Source organism: Lepidochelys kempii, chromosome 2, assembly GCF_965140285.1.
Source record: "Lepidochelys kempii isolate rLepKem1 chromosome 2, rLepKem1.hap1, whole genome shotgun sequence".
NCBI classification, from domain to species: domain Eukaryota; kingdom Metazoa; phylum Chordata; order Testudines; family Cheloniidae; genus Lepidochelys; species Lepidochelys kempii.
The window spans coordinates 37,554,369-37,570,372 of record NC_136381.1 but is presented as its reverse complement, the minus strand read 5'-3'; the positions used below and the strand labels follow the sequence as shown (position 1 = coordinate 37,570,372).

General features: G+C 44.8%; 1 protein-coding gene across 1 annotated transcript in view; it reads right to left on the bottom strand.

Annotated features, from left to right (window-relative positions):
- The window catches only part of RRM2B (ribonucleotide reductase regulatory TP53 inducible subunit M2B), a 37,876-nt gene extending 35,845 nt beyond the window's left edge, over positions 1–2,031 (bottom strand). The window contains exon 1 of the mRNA XM_073330414.2: positions 1,873–2,031. Within this exon, the coding sequence (XP_073186515.1) occupies positions 1,873–1,926 (54 nt within the window). The 5' untranslated portion in view covers positions 1,927–2,031. The remainder of the gene's footprint in view (positions 1–1,872) is intronic.
- Positions 2,032–16,004: the final 13,973 nt, after the last annotated feature.

Here is a 16,004-nt window from a genome sequence, read left to right as displayed (position 1 = left end):
CTGAGCTATAGCAGGACTCGGGCTCTGACTCCCCCAGCAGGATCCTAGAACCCCAAGACCAGAGTGCTTGCTGACCCAAGTTAGACTGAGTTGCCGTGGACAGAAGGGGGGCTTGGGCTCAAACCTGATCAGAGCCTGGACTCAATGTGCCACGTAGATATACCTTAAGTCTTTGTACAGTACCTAGCACAACGGGATCCTGATCTTGGTTGGGGCCTCTAGGCACTACTCGAATATAAATAACCAACAAATTGTGCTGGGATCCCTGCATAGCTATCAATATCTAAACAGTGGGGTAACAGACAAATCACCAAACATACTTGGCCTCCAACTTCTGGAGGGTTTTGTTCAGATTCTAGTGAATTTCAGCACTTACAGAGTGCATTACAAGCAAATTAATTATCACAACGCTCCCAAGATAGTATTTACCTGTCTTTTTAAGTCAAACCCCTTATCATCACTTTAAGGAGAGGGCTTAACCAAATTTCCTTATTTAAATTTAGAAAAGACAAAATACATGTAAACACTTAACATTTATTTGACATTTCCCTAGAATTTAGCAACTACTATATGATAGAGTTCAAAAGCTCCCCAAGGACCTGTGTGTTCCTGGTGTAGCTGGAACTCCCATTGAAATCAAGGAGTGCATGCTCAGACTCAGATCAACAAAGATATCCCATATTTTAAAAGCAAAATGTTTTATTATGAACTTAGCCAAACTAAGGAGACCAAATCAAAGGATGTTTGGCAGCCCCGGTGTCCATTTTTTTTAGACTTTTTTCTATGCAAAAATGTATTTCATTACACAGATGCAGTCAACTTAAAAAACAAAACACACTTTTGTTTGAATAACTTTACCAGTTATTGTTAGTAGTAACACCCTAAGTCACTAGGTCCAAGGAGAGAATGCTTCAATGCTTCACAATGATACTGAAACAATGGAGGACAGCACTGTGTCAGCACACCTGTTGTCCCTGGGAGTCATTCACACAACAGAGAACTACATTAAAACACACACACAAATAAATCCAGGAAGATATGGCTGTAAAAAAGCAAAAAGTCATGACTGAGGCTTGGTCTACATTAGCAACAATATGTTGGTATAACTACGTGGAAAATCTACACCCCTGGGCGATGCAGTTATGCCGACCTAATCCCTGGTGTAGACAGTGCTATGTCAACAGGAGGGCTTCTCCTGGCTCCCACCTCTCAGGGAGGCGGAGTACCTCTCTCGTCAGCAGGTATTGTCTTCACTGAAGCGCTACAGCTGCCCTGCTGTGGCATTTTAAGTGTGGACAAGCCCTGAGCGCAGGAGTGCCCATTGGATACTATGAGCATAGCGCTGCCAGCCCCAAGCACTCAGACACCACAAGTCCCCGTTCACCCCCAAAAGCCATGAGAGCGTTTTTAAGCCAGTGAGATTTTGTATAGCCTTAGGGCCCGGGTTCTTCATAGCTGCCTTCTGGGGCACATTTTCCAGCTTTACTTCACCATCACAGCTCGAGGCTGAGCGGGAAGGGAGCCATGCGAGTCTAGCGAAGCTCAGGGCTCCAGGAACTGGGGGCTTGAGAAGCCAGGGGAGCCGGTAGCCCCGACTCACTCCCCCCTCGCCAACCTCCGAAGAGCCGCACTCGAGACGGACGCTGACCCGTCGTCAGCCCCAGCGTCCGGGTGAATAACGAACCGGCGCTGGGCGGAGATCCCGGCTCGCCGAGCACCTGCCGCACCGCGCTGCCCACCCGCGGTAGGCCTGGCCCCGAGCCCGAACCAGGCTGCTAGGGGCCGGCCGCAGCGCGCCCCCTGCCCCGAGGGCAGCGCGAGCCAGCCTGGCGCGTGACCCGCTACAGGGCCAGGCGCCCCGGCAGCGCTTACCCGCTCCGGCCCTACGGCCTCCTGCGGCGGAGCGCGGCCCCGGCGCTCGCCCATGGCGCGCGGCGGCCGAGCCGGGCTGCGCCAGTGGCCGGAGGGACACGCTGGACCAGCGCTGCGCAGCCGCTGGAACGTTACAAACGGCGCGGCTGCTCGCGTGCGCGTTCCGACGGCGCGTGCGCGTTCCGACTGAGCATGCTCAGCGAGCGCGGCTGAAGCCGCTGCCCTCCCCCGGGCGGGGAGTCTGTGCGCGGCTGCGCACGGGGGCGGCGCAGAGGCGCGAAGGGGCCTGAGGGGGCGGGTGAGTCGGTGAAATGTTTTACACCCCCCCCCCCTCCCGAAGTGACAAGGGCCTGCCCGGGTTTGCTGTTCCCAGGAGCCCCCGGCCCGGCCCGTGGCTGCCGGCGGCCTCCGGCAGCGGGCAGGCTGGGCGCTGCGTGGGCTGCCCTGGACCTGTCACACCTGCAAAGGGAGAGGCCCGCCTCGAAGAGACGTCTCTCGGAAACTGTCAGTGCCCCCAGCACCGCAGCGTTCCCCGCGTTAGCTGCATGCAGCCCGCTGTTTAGCTGAGCTTTTCCTCGCACCCAGTCCCTGACTGTCTTACGGGCTGCCAGGAGCTTCAGCCATCAGCCCTCGCCCTGGCTCTAGTCGAGCACCTGCTAGTTGATGCCTGAGATTTTAAGTCTTAAATTTTTGTTCTTTCTCCTACATGTCTGTTCCTTGGGATCATGTGACCTCGTGGCAGAATGATCTCGTGAGTTGGTGTCAAAACTTCTCCAGCTTCCTTTGATCCACACAGGGGGATTGCCTGCAGCAGCAGCTGTCATTTTGCCTCTTTCTGCCGCTGTGTAGTGCTTTTTCTGTGTTGAACCTGCATCCCACATGTTCACTACAGGCCAGGTTTTTAAAGGGGGAAAGTACCTATTGATGCTTTTGAAAATTAGTTGCCTAAATAGCTTTAAAAATCTGGCCCTATACTATCATAGAATATCAGGGTTGGAAGGGACCTCAGGAGGTCATCTAGTCCAACCCCCTGCTCAAAGCAGGACCGATCCCCAACTAAATCGTCCCAGCCAGGGCTTTGTCAATCCTGACCTACAAGATCTGTGTATATAAAAAGATCTTCTACACTTTCCACAGTATGCATCCGATGAAGTGAGCTGTAGCTCACGAAAGCTCATGCTCAAATAAATTGGTTAGTCTCTAAGGTGCCACAAGTCCTCCTTTTCTTTTTGCAAAAATCATGAGTTATACACTCAAAAGTTATGAAATTGAAATACATACATGTGGGTTTCTCTTACTTTGCCATTCTGTTTCTGAGCCTTTAGGGCAGGGGTGGGCAAACTACGGCCGCGAGCTCCCACTGCGGAGTAGGGTCTGGGGCTTGTCCTACTCTGGCGCTCCAGCTGGGGTGCAGGCTGTGACACGCAACTCCCAGAAGCCACAGAATGACCCCCTCCAGCTCTTACACGCTCCAATGGGAGCTGCACGGGTGTTGCCTGCAGAAGGGGTAGTCTGCACAGCTATCTGGCCAAGCCTCCGCATAGGAGCCGGAGTAGGGACATGTTGCTGCTTCTGGGAGCCACTCGAGTTAAGCACCGCTCAGAGCCTGCATCCCGGAGCCTCTCCCCATGCCCCAAGCCCCTGCCCCAGCTCTGATCCGTCTTCCAAACTCCTCAATCCCAACTCAGAGCACCCTTCTGCACCCCAAACCTCTCATCCCCAGCCCCACCCCAGAGCCCACAACCCCAGCCAGAGCCTGCACCCCTTCCTGCACCCCTAGCCCCAGCCCAGAGCATCCTGCACCCTGAATTCCTCATTTCTGGCCACACACCCTCCCATACCCCAACCCCAATTTTGTGAACATTCATGGCTCACCCTACAATTTCTATTCCCAGCTGTGGCCCTCAGGCCAAAAAGTTTGCCCACCCGTGCTTTAGGGTACACTAGCTTCATATTTTTGCTGTCTTCTTTCCCAAAGAATCCATATATCAGAAACAGGTCTACATTTCTATAACATTCAATACCATTTTGGACTTGCACTCACATGCAATTCCCCCCTCCTTTTATAATTGAAAACTTATTAAAAATTCTTATGGCTATAAGTAATTCCCCATCCTGCATACACCAAAGTACACACTTTACTCCATTTGTTGCGTACATAAAAGTTGATCTTTCTGCTGAAGTGTGTATCCTTCTAATTACATATTTTAATTTTGTTGCCTTTGTGTGCTATATATTTGTTATGATACATTTCAGTGATGTTTTTCATTCTGACAAGTGTATTGTTCCGTCTTGCCAAAATCAAGGATTTTCTAAGATAAATTATCCTGTTACTCCTTTGCATTGGTTGCCTTTTGGAGAAACTAAAGTGCCTTTTCTCCACTATAAGAAAAGGAGTACGTGTGGCACCTTAGAGACTAACAAATTTATTTGAGCATAAGCTTTCGTGAGCTATAGCTCACTTCATCGGATGCATTCAGTGGAAAATACAGTTTTTACAGGGAGATAGCTAATGCATTAGTTATCCCCTGGTAAGAATACACATTTCTCCACCCTGAGGGGACAGACTATAATGCTGACTCAGATGTTAAATTAACCATTATGCATAGCTTGACAACTCTGATACTGATTGTGTGGCTAACACTACTCCTTTGCCATCAGAGGCATTTGCATGTGAATGTCTGCAGCCCCACCCTCCATTTGGGCAAGTGTCATGGAAAAACAGTTTAAAGCATTTTAACTAAAGGAATTAACAGAGGCTTCCTGCCAACCCTTCTATTTCCCCTTATTAAGGGTATTTCTAGATAGTGTGATACTTAAGGTACAAAGTTAATGCACATACCTCACAGCACCTTAAACCCCTGTGTGGGGCTGCTTTCATTCAAAAGTAAATTGGTGTTAGTTTTGACAACAGTAGTCAGGGCCCCATGGAAGATTTCAGAGTAGCAGCCGTGTTGGTCTGTATTCGCAAAAAGAAAAGGAGTACTTGTGGCACCTTAGAGACTAACCAATTTATTTGAGCATAAGCTTTCGTGAGCTACAGCTCACTTCATCGGATGTATACTGTGGAAAGTATAGAAGATCTTTTTATACACACAAAGCATGAAAAAATGGGTGTTTACCACTACAAAAGGTTTTCTCTCCCCCCACCCCACTCTCCTGCTGGTAATAACTTATCTAAAGTGATCACTCTCCTTACAATGTGTATGATAATCAAGTTGGGCCATTTCCAGCACAAATTCAGGGTTTAACAAGAACGTCTGGGGGGGTGGGGTAGGAAAAAACAAGGGGATTTGTGCTGGAAATGGCCCACCTTGATTATCATACATAATAAATGTTCAAAAATATTTTGATCCTGTCACTAAGTGTGCACCAATAACATCTGCTGCTCCTATTAATCTGCCAAACCCCAGTTTACACTGAAAAAAACCAGGACCCCCCTGCAACTAAAAAAAAGGGAAAGAAAATAGAAAAATCATGTGCCAGACCCCAGAGAACACTTATCCCTTCCTACACACAAGAGCAGTCTGACCTGGACTTGCAAGCGTTTATGGGGAGCAGCAGCCTTGTTACGTACAGAAACCAGAAAAAGCTACCAGCGTCCAAACTTCATGTAAAACCCAAATAGGTTTTTGGATTAAACAAAGAGTTCTGAAAGGGCAAAATACTGAACACTTTACTCCACTGTTCTCTCTGGCACCTGGACCTATAACCTTGGTGTTATTTGACTCATTTACCTTTTTCTCACTTCTGTATCAGGCTGTTGCCAAATCCTGCCATTTCTTCCTGGCCCATCCACACAAGTTCAAACTGTGCACTTGCTAACCAACTGTGACATTCATGTGACCCATTTACAGCATGTACAGCTGAGTTGTGTCATAAGAGAACAAAGAGGGGTCAAGGACCGTGCCCACCTATGTGTCTGTACAGCATCTAGCACAATATGGGTACTACTGCACCTCCACAGCTACCACAGTGTTTTGCTGTTTGTGTTGGTGCATTCTGGGAAGATTTAGGCAGTTACCTGTAACACCTCAGCAGTGGGCAGATTGATTGGAGGACATGCATATAGAGAAGTACCACCTGTACCTGGGTAATGCACATGGGGATGTCCTACCACACAGACAGCTAGAAGGGAGGAGGAGCAGCCAAACTGGTTACAGAGGCAGGATAGCTAGGGGTGTTCCTGTCTAACCTGCAGAACAGCAGGTGTTACTAAGGGCATGTCTACACGTACAGCGCTGCAGCAGCGCAATTGTACCAATTTTAGCTGTGCCACTGCAATGTGTCTGGTGAAGACGCTCTGCTGACGAGAGAGCGCTCTCCCGTCAGCATAATAAAACCACTTCTGTGAATGGTAGAACCTATATCGGCAGGAGAAGCTCTCCCACTGATGTAGCGCTGTGCACACAAATGCTTATGTTGGTTAACTTGTCACTTGGGGGGGTGGTTTTCATACCCCTGAGCAACACAACCTATGCCAACTTAAGCTGTAGTGTAGACATAGCCTAAGTGGTTCCAGAAAACCCACCTAGTCGTCTGGAATGAGTGAATCATAGAATCATAGAATATCAGGGTTGGAAGGGACCTCAGGAGGTCATCTAGTCCAACCCCCTGCTCAAAGCAGGACTAATCCCCCATAGTTGCCCCAGATCCCTAAATGGCCCCCTCAAAGATTGAACTCACAACCCTGGGTTTAGCAGGCCAATGCTCAAACCACTGAGCTATCTCTCCAAGCACTTGACCGCCAGGTTTAGAGAGTATTAATCATGTATGTGAGCACAAACCATAGACAGAGCAAACAATCCCACTAATTGTGAAAAGGATGCAAACTGGTCAACTGCAATTCTCCCCTCCCCCTTTCTTGCTCTCCTCCATCTATCCAAAATCCTTCCAAAAATATGCCCATTTGACTCCCTTCACTGGTTTCACGTCATCCTTTGCACTGAGTTCAGGTTTCTCATCCTCACTTGCAAGGCCCTGCACTATTCTGCTCCTGCCTCTCAGTTCCTTAACTGCACTCAAGCCACTCACAGGGCATGGGATTAGAACCCAGGAGATCTGGGTTCAGTTTCCAGCTCTGGCACAGAATCCCTGTTTGACATCACTTTGTCTCTTTTGGGTCTCAGTTCCCAAGCTGTAAAGAGAAGACTAACACTTTTTAGGCTTCATCTATACTGGAAAGTGAAAGACAAAACTTTTGTCATTCAGAGGTGTTTTTTTTTAAACACATACACACACACACACCCCCACAAAAGACAAAAGTTTTGTTGACGACAAGCACTGGTGTGAACAGCACTTTGTTGGCAGGAGAGCGCTCCTGCGAACAAAACTGCTGCCGCTTGTGGGGGATGGAAGGTTTGTTTGTTTTTTTAAATCGGCAGGAGACCTCTCTCCTGTCAACAAACAGCAGCTACACTGCATGCCTTTTAGTGGCACAGCTGTGTTGCTAAAAGCTGCGTAATGTAGACATAGCCTCAGAGGCATCGGAATTTCCTGGCTGGAACAGGCTGGCAGTCCATCTAGCACAACATCCTGTCTCCAACAGTAGCCACAATCAGATGCTTCTGTAACAGGCGACATGGAACTTCCATTCTCCTACCCTTTGTCTTGCTATTTGGATTGTAATTTAATTGGGGCAGGGACTGGCCCACGTATCCTTAGCACAATGGGGTCCACGAGATGCAAATGTATTTCAAACAACTAATTTCTCCTTTTGCACTCTTCTCCTGTTCTTGACTTCTACACTATCCTCTGCAACTGAAACAACTTCCCTATCCTGTAAGTGCTCTCCTTAAAATACATCTCTAAAGCCCTTCCACAGCCAATTGAATTCTACTAAAAAAAAAGAAGACTGCTTTGAAAATGCCCTACATTCCTGGCCCTTTAGGATACTAGGTCTGATCTTGTTTATTTGTCCAGTCCAGACTGTAAACTCCTTGGAGCAGAGACAGTATTTCCATCTGTTTTGAATAGCACTGAACTCCCTGTCAGCACTCAGTAACTGTCTATCTTGAACCTTGCATCAAAACAAGACAAAAAAACCTCTGAAAAGAGTCAAGTGTTCTCCATCTGCATCAGATCACCAGGCAGATGGGAGGCAGCTGCTTAGCCACAGAGATAACTACATTGTAGTCTGCAAGAAACTCAAGCCCAGAAAGTAATCAACCAACAGAGTTTATTGTTTAAAAAAGGTGGGGAGCAGCAATTTGGCCCATCAGAAGCCATAACAAAGAGGTACTAATTCTACTGCCAGGAAAGACAAGACACATCATCTCAGCAGAAGAGAACCAGAAAACTTCAATATTGTTGGCAGGGATTTGATACCAGCCCATTATAATCCAATTGCATTTTCCCTCCCAAGTCAAAAACAACATTCTTTGCACCTTAGAACAAAAAAACCCACCCATCAGCTATCACAGCAAGCAAAGTGTGGAGATAGTCACAGTCTAGGGAAAGTGTGCTTACAGAGGGTACGTGACACAAATGAGAGAGATTTAGGATCATTTTGTCTGGAATAGAGGATTACAGCAGAGCTGAGTGAGTGATTCTAAATTATGATCAATTCCTTCCTTATTATATTTTCCTGTAGTACGAGAACAAGAGATAATTCAATTCACTGATCACCACCACTTTGTCTAAAAGTGTAAAGAAATATTACACAAATATCAAGTTAGCCTGTGGAATTCACTGCCATTGGGAACCAAATCAAACACTATGGCCAGAAAGGTTGGCGGGCTTGATAATTTTATTAATACCATTTGTAGTTATATATGTGAACATAATGGAAATCAGAAGGATGTGTCTAATCTGTTTTTGAATACCACTAAAATCCTTAGGTAGTTGTTCACCTGACTGAGATCTGCATTGATTTTTCCCTCTCCAGAAATTTAGGAGAGCCCCAGACTCTTCCTCCCAATCATCCTCCATTAGCTCCATGTGGTTTCTCCATTCAGCTGCGTCATTATGAATAGTTACTAAAGCATGTGTCTCTAAAACAGGCTTGAACATATTCTGTTGATATCACAGCAATAAGTAGCTGAAGGTGTCCCTCAGTTAGTTTCAAAGCTAGTCTCTGCTTTGACAGAGGAATGGGGGATGGTCCATGTAGGAAAACCAGAAAGTTTGGCCTTCCTGAGCCAACACAGCCATAAAAATTCTCTTCAGATGTTTGCACAGGAGGAAAACATTTGTCTTAATCAGCTGTTACATTTTTTCCTGCCTCTTCACTCAGGACTTGTTAACATGGGTTTTTCACAATGGAGTAGCTGAACTGATGCAAACCCCTCATATGGATGTGTTGCACTGATGTACTGGCAGATGTACTGCACTGATGTAAAAATTATTTGTACTAGCAGAGCTTACCCCAGTTTCAGTAAACAGCTCTGATGCAAGTCACTTTTTACACTAGTGCAGTACATCTGCCCTAGGGGTTTGCATCAGCCCCAGGCCCAAACCCCAGTGGAGACAAGCCCTGAGGTCATATTAAGAGTGAGGTACTGGGAAGCATTTCCAGCTAGCAGAAGTGGCCATTCAGCAGGCAGATCAAAAGACCTTGAGAGCATGTACTATGGCCCAGGCTGCTGAAAAAAGGTTAAACAAAGTAAGGCCTCAGCACTAGGGGCAAACCAACAGCAATGATACTTTAAGGCTTACAAACATTGCAGGGGGTTGACTTACCAAACACAGACAGAACTAGGACTAAGATGACCTTTAAAGGTACAGAGAGGAGCCGGGGTGGGGGGAGAATTGTAAATATGACCTTTCAGAATTTCTACTTATTTTCCAGAAATTTAACCTTCGTTTAGAATTTCTTGGCTCTCCGGGGTGTGTATTTTTTTAATAACAATATCCTAGAAGGAGTGTTGTAGCAGACATACAATAACTGATAAGTCTTCAAATTCTTAGTCTAGGGATTCTGGCCTTTTCTTTGAGCTCCATATATCCACTGGATTCTTACTCATGCTTGCCATACATGCAGTCTCTCCCTCTGTGAAAGGCTCATAAGAGGGCACAGGAAGAGGGCATCCAGGCTATCCTCAGTGGTTGATAAGTAGAAGAGATGGGAAGACATGTCTGTGCAGCATCCAAGAACACATTTGTTCTAGATGTAGAACAATTTTCCTCTGCTTAAGTGAAATTTTTTTTGATGAGAACAATAACTAGCCTATAGACTTCAGTACTTCATAGACTGCACTAGGGATTTACAACACAGGCATCTATTAAGGAAGCAAGTCTGGTGTTCTCTAGCTGAAAACAGGTGGATAACAGCACATATAAGGTACTCTTTATATCTTGGCTATTTTGGCCAGCTGGTGAAGATACTTCTATTAGCCAGTACTGCTCCTACAAATAAGTGACTTAGTCTTAGGACAAAAAGAAAAGGAGTACTTGTGGCACCTTAGAGACTAACCAATTTATTTGAGCATAAGCTTTCGTGAGCTACAGCTCACTTCATCGGATGCATACCATGGAAACTGCAGAAGACATTATATACACAGAGACCATGAAACAATACCTCCTCCCACCCCACTCTCCTGCTGGTAATAGCTTATCCAAAGTGATCATCAAGTTGGGCCATTTCCAGCACAAATCCAGGTTTTCTCACCCTCCGCCGCCCCCCCACAAACTCACTCTCCTGCTGGTAATAGCTTATCCAAAGTGACCACTCTCCTCACAATGTGTATGAAAATCAAGGTGGGCCATTTCCAGCACAAATACAGGTTTTCTCACCCCCCCCCTTTTTTTTTTTTTTTTCAAAAAAACACACACACAAAAACTCACTCTCCTGCTGGTAATAGCTTATCCAAAGCGACCACTCTCCCTACAATGTGCATGATAATCAAGGTGGGCCATTTCCAGCACAAATACAGGTTTTCTCACCCCACCCCCCACAAACTCACTCTCCTGCTGGCAATAGCTCATCCAAACTGTAAGGAGAGTGGTCAATGTGCATGATAATCAAGGTGGGCCATTTCCAGCATAAATCCAAGTTTAACCAGAACGGAGGGGGGGAGAAACAAGGGGAAATAGGCTACCTTGCATAATGACTTAGCCACTCCCAGTCTCTATTTAAGACTAAATTAATAGTATCCAATTTGCAAATGAATTCCAATGCTGGAATGCTGGAAATGGCCCACCTTGATTTTCATTCACATTGTGAGGAGAGTGGTCACTTTGGATAAGCTATTACCAGCAGGAGAGTGAGTTTGTGTGGGTGGTTTTTGGAGGGGGGTGGGAGGGTGAGAAAACCTGGATTTGTGCTGGAAATGGCCCACCTTGATTATCATACACATTTTAAAGAGAGTGGTCACTTTGGATGGGCTATTACCAACAGGAGAGTGAGTTTGTGTGTGTGTGTGGGGGGGGGGGGGACGGGACGGAGGGTGAGAAAACCTGGATTTGTGCTGGAAATGGCCCAACTTGATGATCACTTTAGATAAGCTATTACCAGCAGGAGAGTGGGGTGGGAGGAGGTATTGTTTCATGGTCTCTGTGTGTATATAATGTCTTCTGCAGTTTCCACGGTATGCATCCGATGAAGTGAGCTGTAGCTCACGAAAGCTTATGCTCAAATAAATTGGTTAGTCTCTAAGGTGCCACAAGTACTCCTTTTCTTTTTGCGAATACAGACTACACGGCTGTTACTCTGAAACCAGTCTTAGGACAATGGTTCTCCCAACTACTTCACTTCATAACACAACTTTCAGTGGAGCACTTCTCTTCCCAAAGCCCTCCTTTCTCACTGATTGGTTTGCTAAAGCTTTCATTTTGTGGACCAAGAAAAATGGAGTTTACAGCCAGTTTGTGAACCACTGGAGAACCAAGGCAAGACCCAGTGGCCCAGTAGAAACCCTGTCAATTAACTACATGCTCGCTCACTGTCCAGAGCATATTGGTGGCTTAATGGTACAGTTTTCCTCCTTAAAACACCCTACATTTTTTCCATTTAAATCTGCACTCTTAAATTGAGTTAGCATGTATCAGCTGCTTGTTGTTGGGCCCCTACCCCTAAGCACTGCCTACTTGTCTGTTCTTTGACTGAAAGCTCCTCAAAGCAGAGACCATCACTGAGAGTTTAGGAAGTGCCTATTGCCCAGCAAATAGCGGGTGCTACTATAAATGAATCATGAACACATTTAACAATTCAAAATGTATTTTGGACTTTTTTAAAAAGAGGAATACATTGAACTAAACTTCCCTTCTACAAGTGTAACAGTAACCATCTGGCAATACAGCACCTACTGGTATCTCATATTATGGTGAGCATTGCAATCTCTCTCTGAATAAGTGTACCCTCAGAGAGAAACGTGTTAATGAAGACTGGTGCTTTTCTCCATAGGTAATACCTTAAAACATTCCATTAACTAAGGCTAACCATATTTGTTAAGAGTATATGAAGCTTATACCATGGGAGTGTGGAAAAGAATGTGTAGGATTATAAAACAAGTCATTTATACTTTTGACTTTATACAATCCAACTATTTCAGTAAGCCCACTCAAATGAATACAACATTCAAAAGTACCTGGCATATCTGGTCACATTGACCATATTGTAGGTGTAGAGTGACCAGGTGGGTGAGGTAATCTCTCTTACTGAACCAACTTGTATTGGTGAGAGAGAAACTTTCAAGCTTACATGGAGCTCAAACTCAAAAGCTTGTCTCACTCACCATCAGAAATTGGTCCAATAAAAGATATTACCTCCCCCTTGTCTCTCTAATGTCCTGGGAATGACACAGCTACAACAACATGCATACATATTGCTGGTTTGTCATTCAGCATGAAAGAGGCTGAGGTATAAATCTCTGAAAATAATTGAAAATCTTGATACACTAGTGGTAGCTACCACAAGAGAGAACACAGATTACTTTGACAGTCCTTATAATGCACTACAATTCTCATCATATAATCGAGCTAATCACAGGGCATATTACTTAGTTCTATGGGTCATTACCAAGGCTATGATTTAGTCATGGGTATTTTTAGTAAAAGTCATGGACAGGTCATGGGCAATTAAAAATTCATGGGCTGTGACCTGTCTATGACTTCTTATAAATACCCCTGACTAAATCTTGGGGTGCCGCTGCTGAGGGAGAGCCGGGGCCAGCGGCACCAGCTGTCAGAGGCTGCCGCAGGCTCCCCAGGGACCACTGCTCAGGTGGTCCCTGGTGCCAGCCGCACTGGCTGCTGCTTGGGCAGTCCTGAGGCAGCTGGACCCAGGGGACACCTGAGTAGCTGGCCCTGGAGCAGGCTACTTGGGCGGCCCTGGGGTCAGCCACACTGGCTGCTGCAGAAGTCATGGAGGTCTCAGAAAGCCACAGAATCCGTGACCTCCGTGACAAACATGGAGCCCTAATCATTACTACTGAACAAAATAAAATGTGTGGCTATGAATGGTTACCACATATGAAAATACTTTACAGTTCTACAGCACTTTCTATCAGCTCTCAAAGGGCTTTGTTATGGAATTAAATATCACAACATAGAATCGTAGGACTGGAAGTGACCTGGATAGGTCATCTAGTCCAGTCCCCAGCACACATGGCAGGACTAAGTATTATTCTAGACCATTCCTAATAGGTGTTTGCCTAACCTGCTCTTAAAAATCTCCAATGATGGAGATTCCACAACCTCTCTAGGCAATTTATTCCAGTGCTTAACCACCCTGACAGTTAAGAAGCGTTTCCTAATGTCCAACCTAAACCTCCCTTGCTGAAATTTAAGCCCATTGCTTCTTGTCCTATCCTCACAGGTTAAGAACAGTATTTTTTCTCCCTCCTCCTTGTAACAATCTTTTACGTACTTGAAAAGATATGTCCCCTCTCAGTCTTCTCTTTTCCAGATTAAACAAATGCAATTTTTTGTATCTTCTCCCATAGGTCATGTTTTCTAGACCTTTAATCATTTTTGTTGCTCTTCTCTGGACTTTCTCCAGTTTGTCCACATCCTTCCTAAATGTGGCACCAAGAACTGGACACAATACTCCAGTTAAGGCCTAATCAGCGCAGAGTAGAGCAACAGAATTACTTCTCATGTCTTGCTTCAACACTCCGGCTAATACATCCCAGAAGGATGTTTGTTTTTTTTTGCAACAGTGTTACACTATTCACTCATATTTAGCTTGTGGTCCACTATGACCCCCAGATCCCTTTCCACAGTACTCCTTCCTAGGCAGTCATTTCCCATTTCCTTTGCGAGGTAAGGAAGTATTCTCAATTCTACAGATAAGACCTGAGACAGATGTGTGTAGAATGTTACAAAGTCCGTCCATGGTGGAATTGTGAATAAAATCCAGGTTGCTCTTGGCTTCCTGTTCTATACTTTAGCCACACAAGCATCTTCCCTCCAAAATCAACCTTGAGGGATTTCCCCCAACCCCACACATAACAATTCTCAATTACTCCCTTGAAGTATTTCACAGAAAACCTTCCAAAATCAAAAGCTGAAAATCCATGGAAAGTAACTTTTCAGTTATCTAACATAGTGTTTCTCACCGACCAGTCTGTGGACTGGCACTGGTCCCTGAGATCTCCCTGACACAGTTTAGAAAGGCAGTAAGATGGTCCTGGTAACAAGAAGGTTGAGAAACACTGATCGAACGCATAAGGAATTCAGCACATCTGAGTCATTTGTTCAGTGACAAAATTTGCAAGACAGTTTCAACACAAAACAATAGGAAATTTAAACTAGGACAGGTAAGTTAACAACACTGTGGAAAATATGACGCACCCAATGAGACAGGGAGAATCAGTGTTAAAAGATATCTACTGTAGGGAATAGTTTATAATGTAACTGGCGGCAACAAAAAAGGCTGCCACAGTTTTGGGGTGCAGAGATATTTCACAAATCAGGAATGTAGTGTCTTCTCTACACAGCTTTGGTGCAGCTGCATCAGGAACATGATTCCCTTTCAATTATCCAGAGGTCTTGGAGGGCCCTCTAAAAACTTCATATGATCAGTTTAAGATAAACAAATTTCAGTTTTAACATTTGGATTTGGGACAAATGTCAGAAACTGAAATTTGGATAACTGGGGATTTGACTATATCACAACCAGTCCTGGGCAAACCACTAGTAGAAAGACAAACTGGAGGGAGTACAGAGAAAAGCAGCAACAATTTTAAGATGGCTGGAAGGACTGATGAATGAGTAAAAAATTAAAAGTTAAATATATTGAACGTGGTCAAGAGACAAAGGGAGGGAGAGATAAAAACCTAAAGAGTGTAAACACAGAATGGAAAGGAGCTATTAAGGATAGTGGAAGGTGTATAATTATGATATATACTACATATTGGTTATGACAGGATGACATTACAAAAGGAAATTTTAGGTAGAATAGCAGGGAAAGCTTCCTGACTCAGGGATATATTAGACTGTGGAATGATATTCCAGGGCTGGTTACAAAAGACCCCATCAATAGATACCTAAAAGATGTACCTACCATAGATAACAATACAGCAACTACAGGGAGAGGGACTGGATGACCTGCATCATTCCCGCCCCCGCCTGCCATTTGAATGATAGAATTAAAGATGAAGGGCATTTTAACATTTTCTGCCATGGCTCATCCTTGGATGGGTGAATTTTAAGTAAATCAGAACACCACATTAGTTTTGTATATAGTCCATGCTTTTACAATTAAAAAAACCCCACACTTATCTTTGGAAGGGAAGAGTAAAGTCCAGTTTCTCATGCGTTTGAAATAACTAAAATTCTGCAAGAAATACGTTTGCTTTTGCTTGCAAATTTTCTAGTCTATTACTCTTCTCTCCACTTTTAGATTTCATGAACAGAAATCTCACTTGCAATAGCAAAAAACAGTTGTCATTTCAAAGCCAAACTGGGAAATTATACCAGCTAAGTATGAGAAAAAAAACAGATAATTTTTTAAAATCTAGAATCCCAGAACAGGGTTGCAACATGGAATTTAACTTAGGTGAAGTGTATGATTATTTGAACAGTGACTACCATTAAAATCCAGAATTTGCCAGGTGATCATGATGTGGTATATCATTACAATAGGAACCAACTATTGATCTGTTGGCAAATGTTGACATTTTATTGGAGGCTGCTGTACTACTTAAGAGAATTATGAACACTTGAGGAATTAGGCCATAAAACTGAAATAT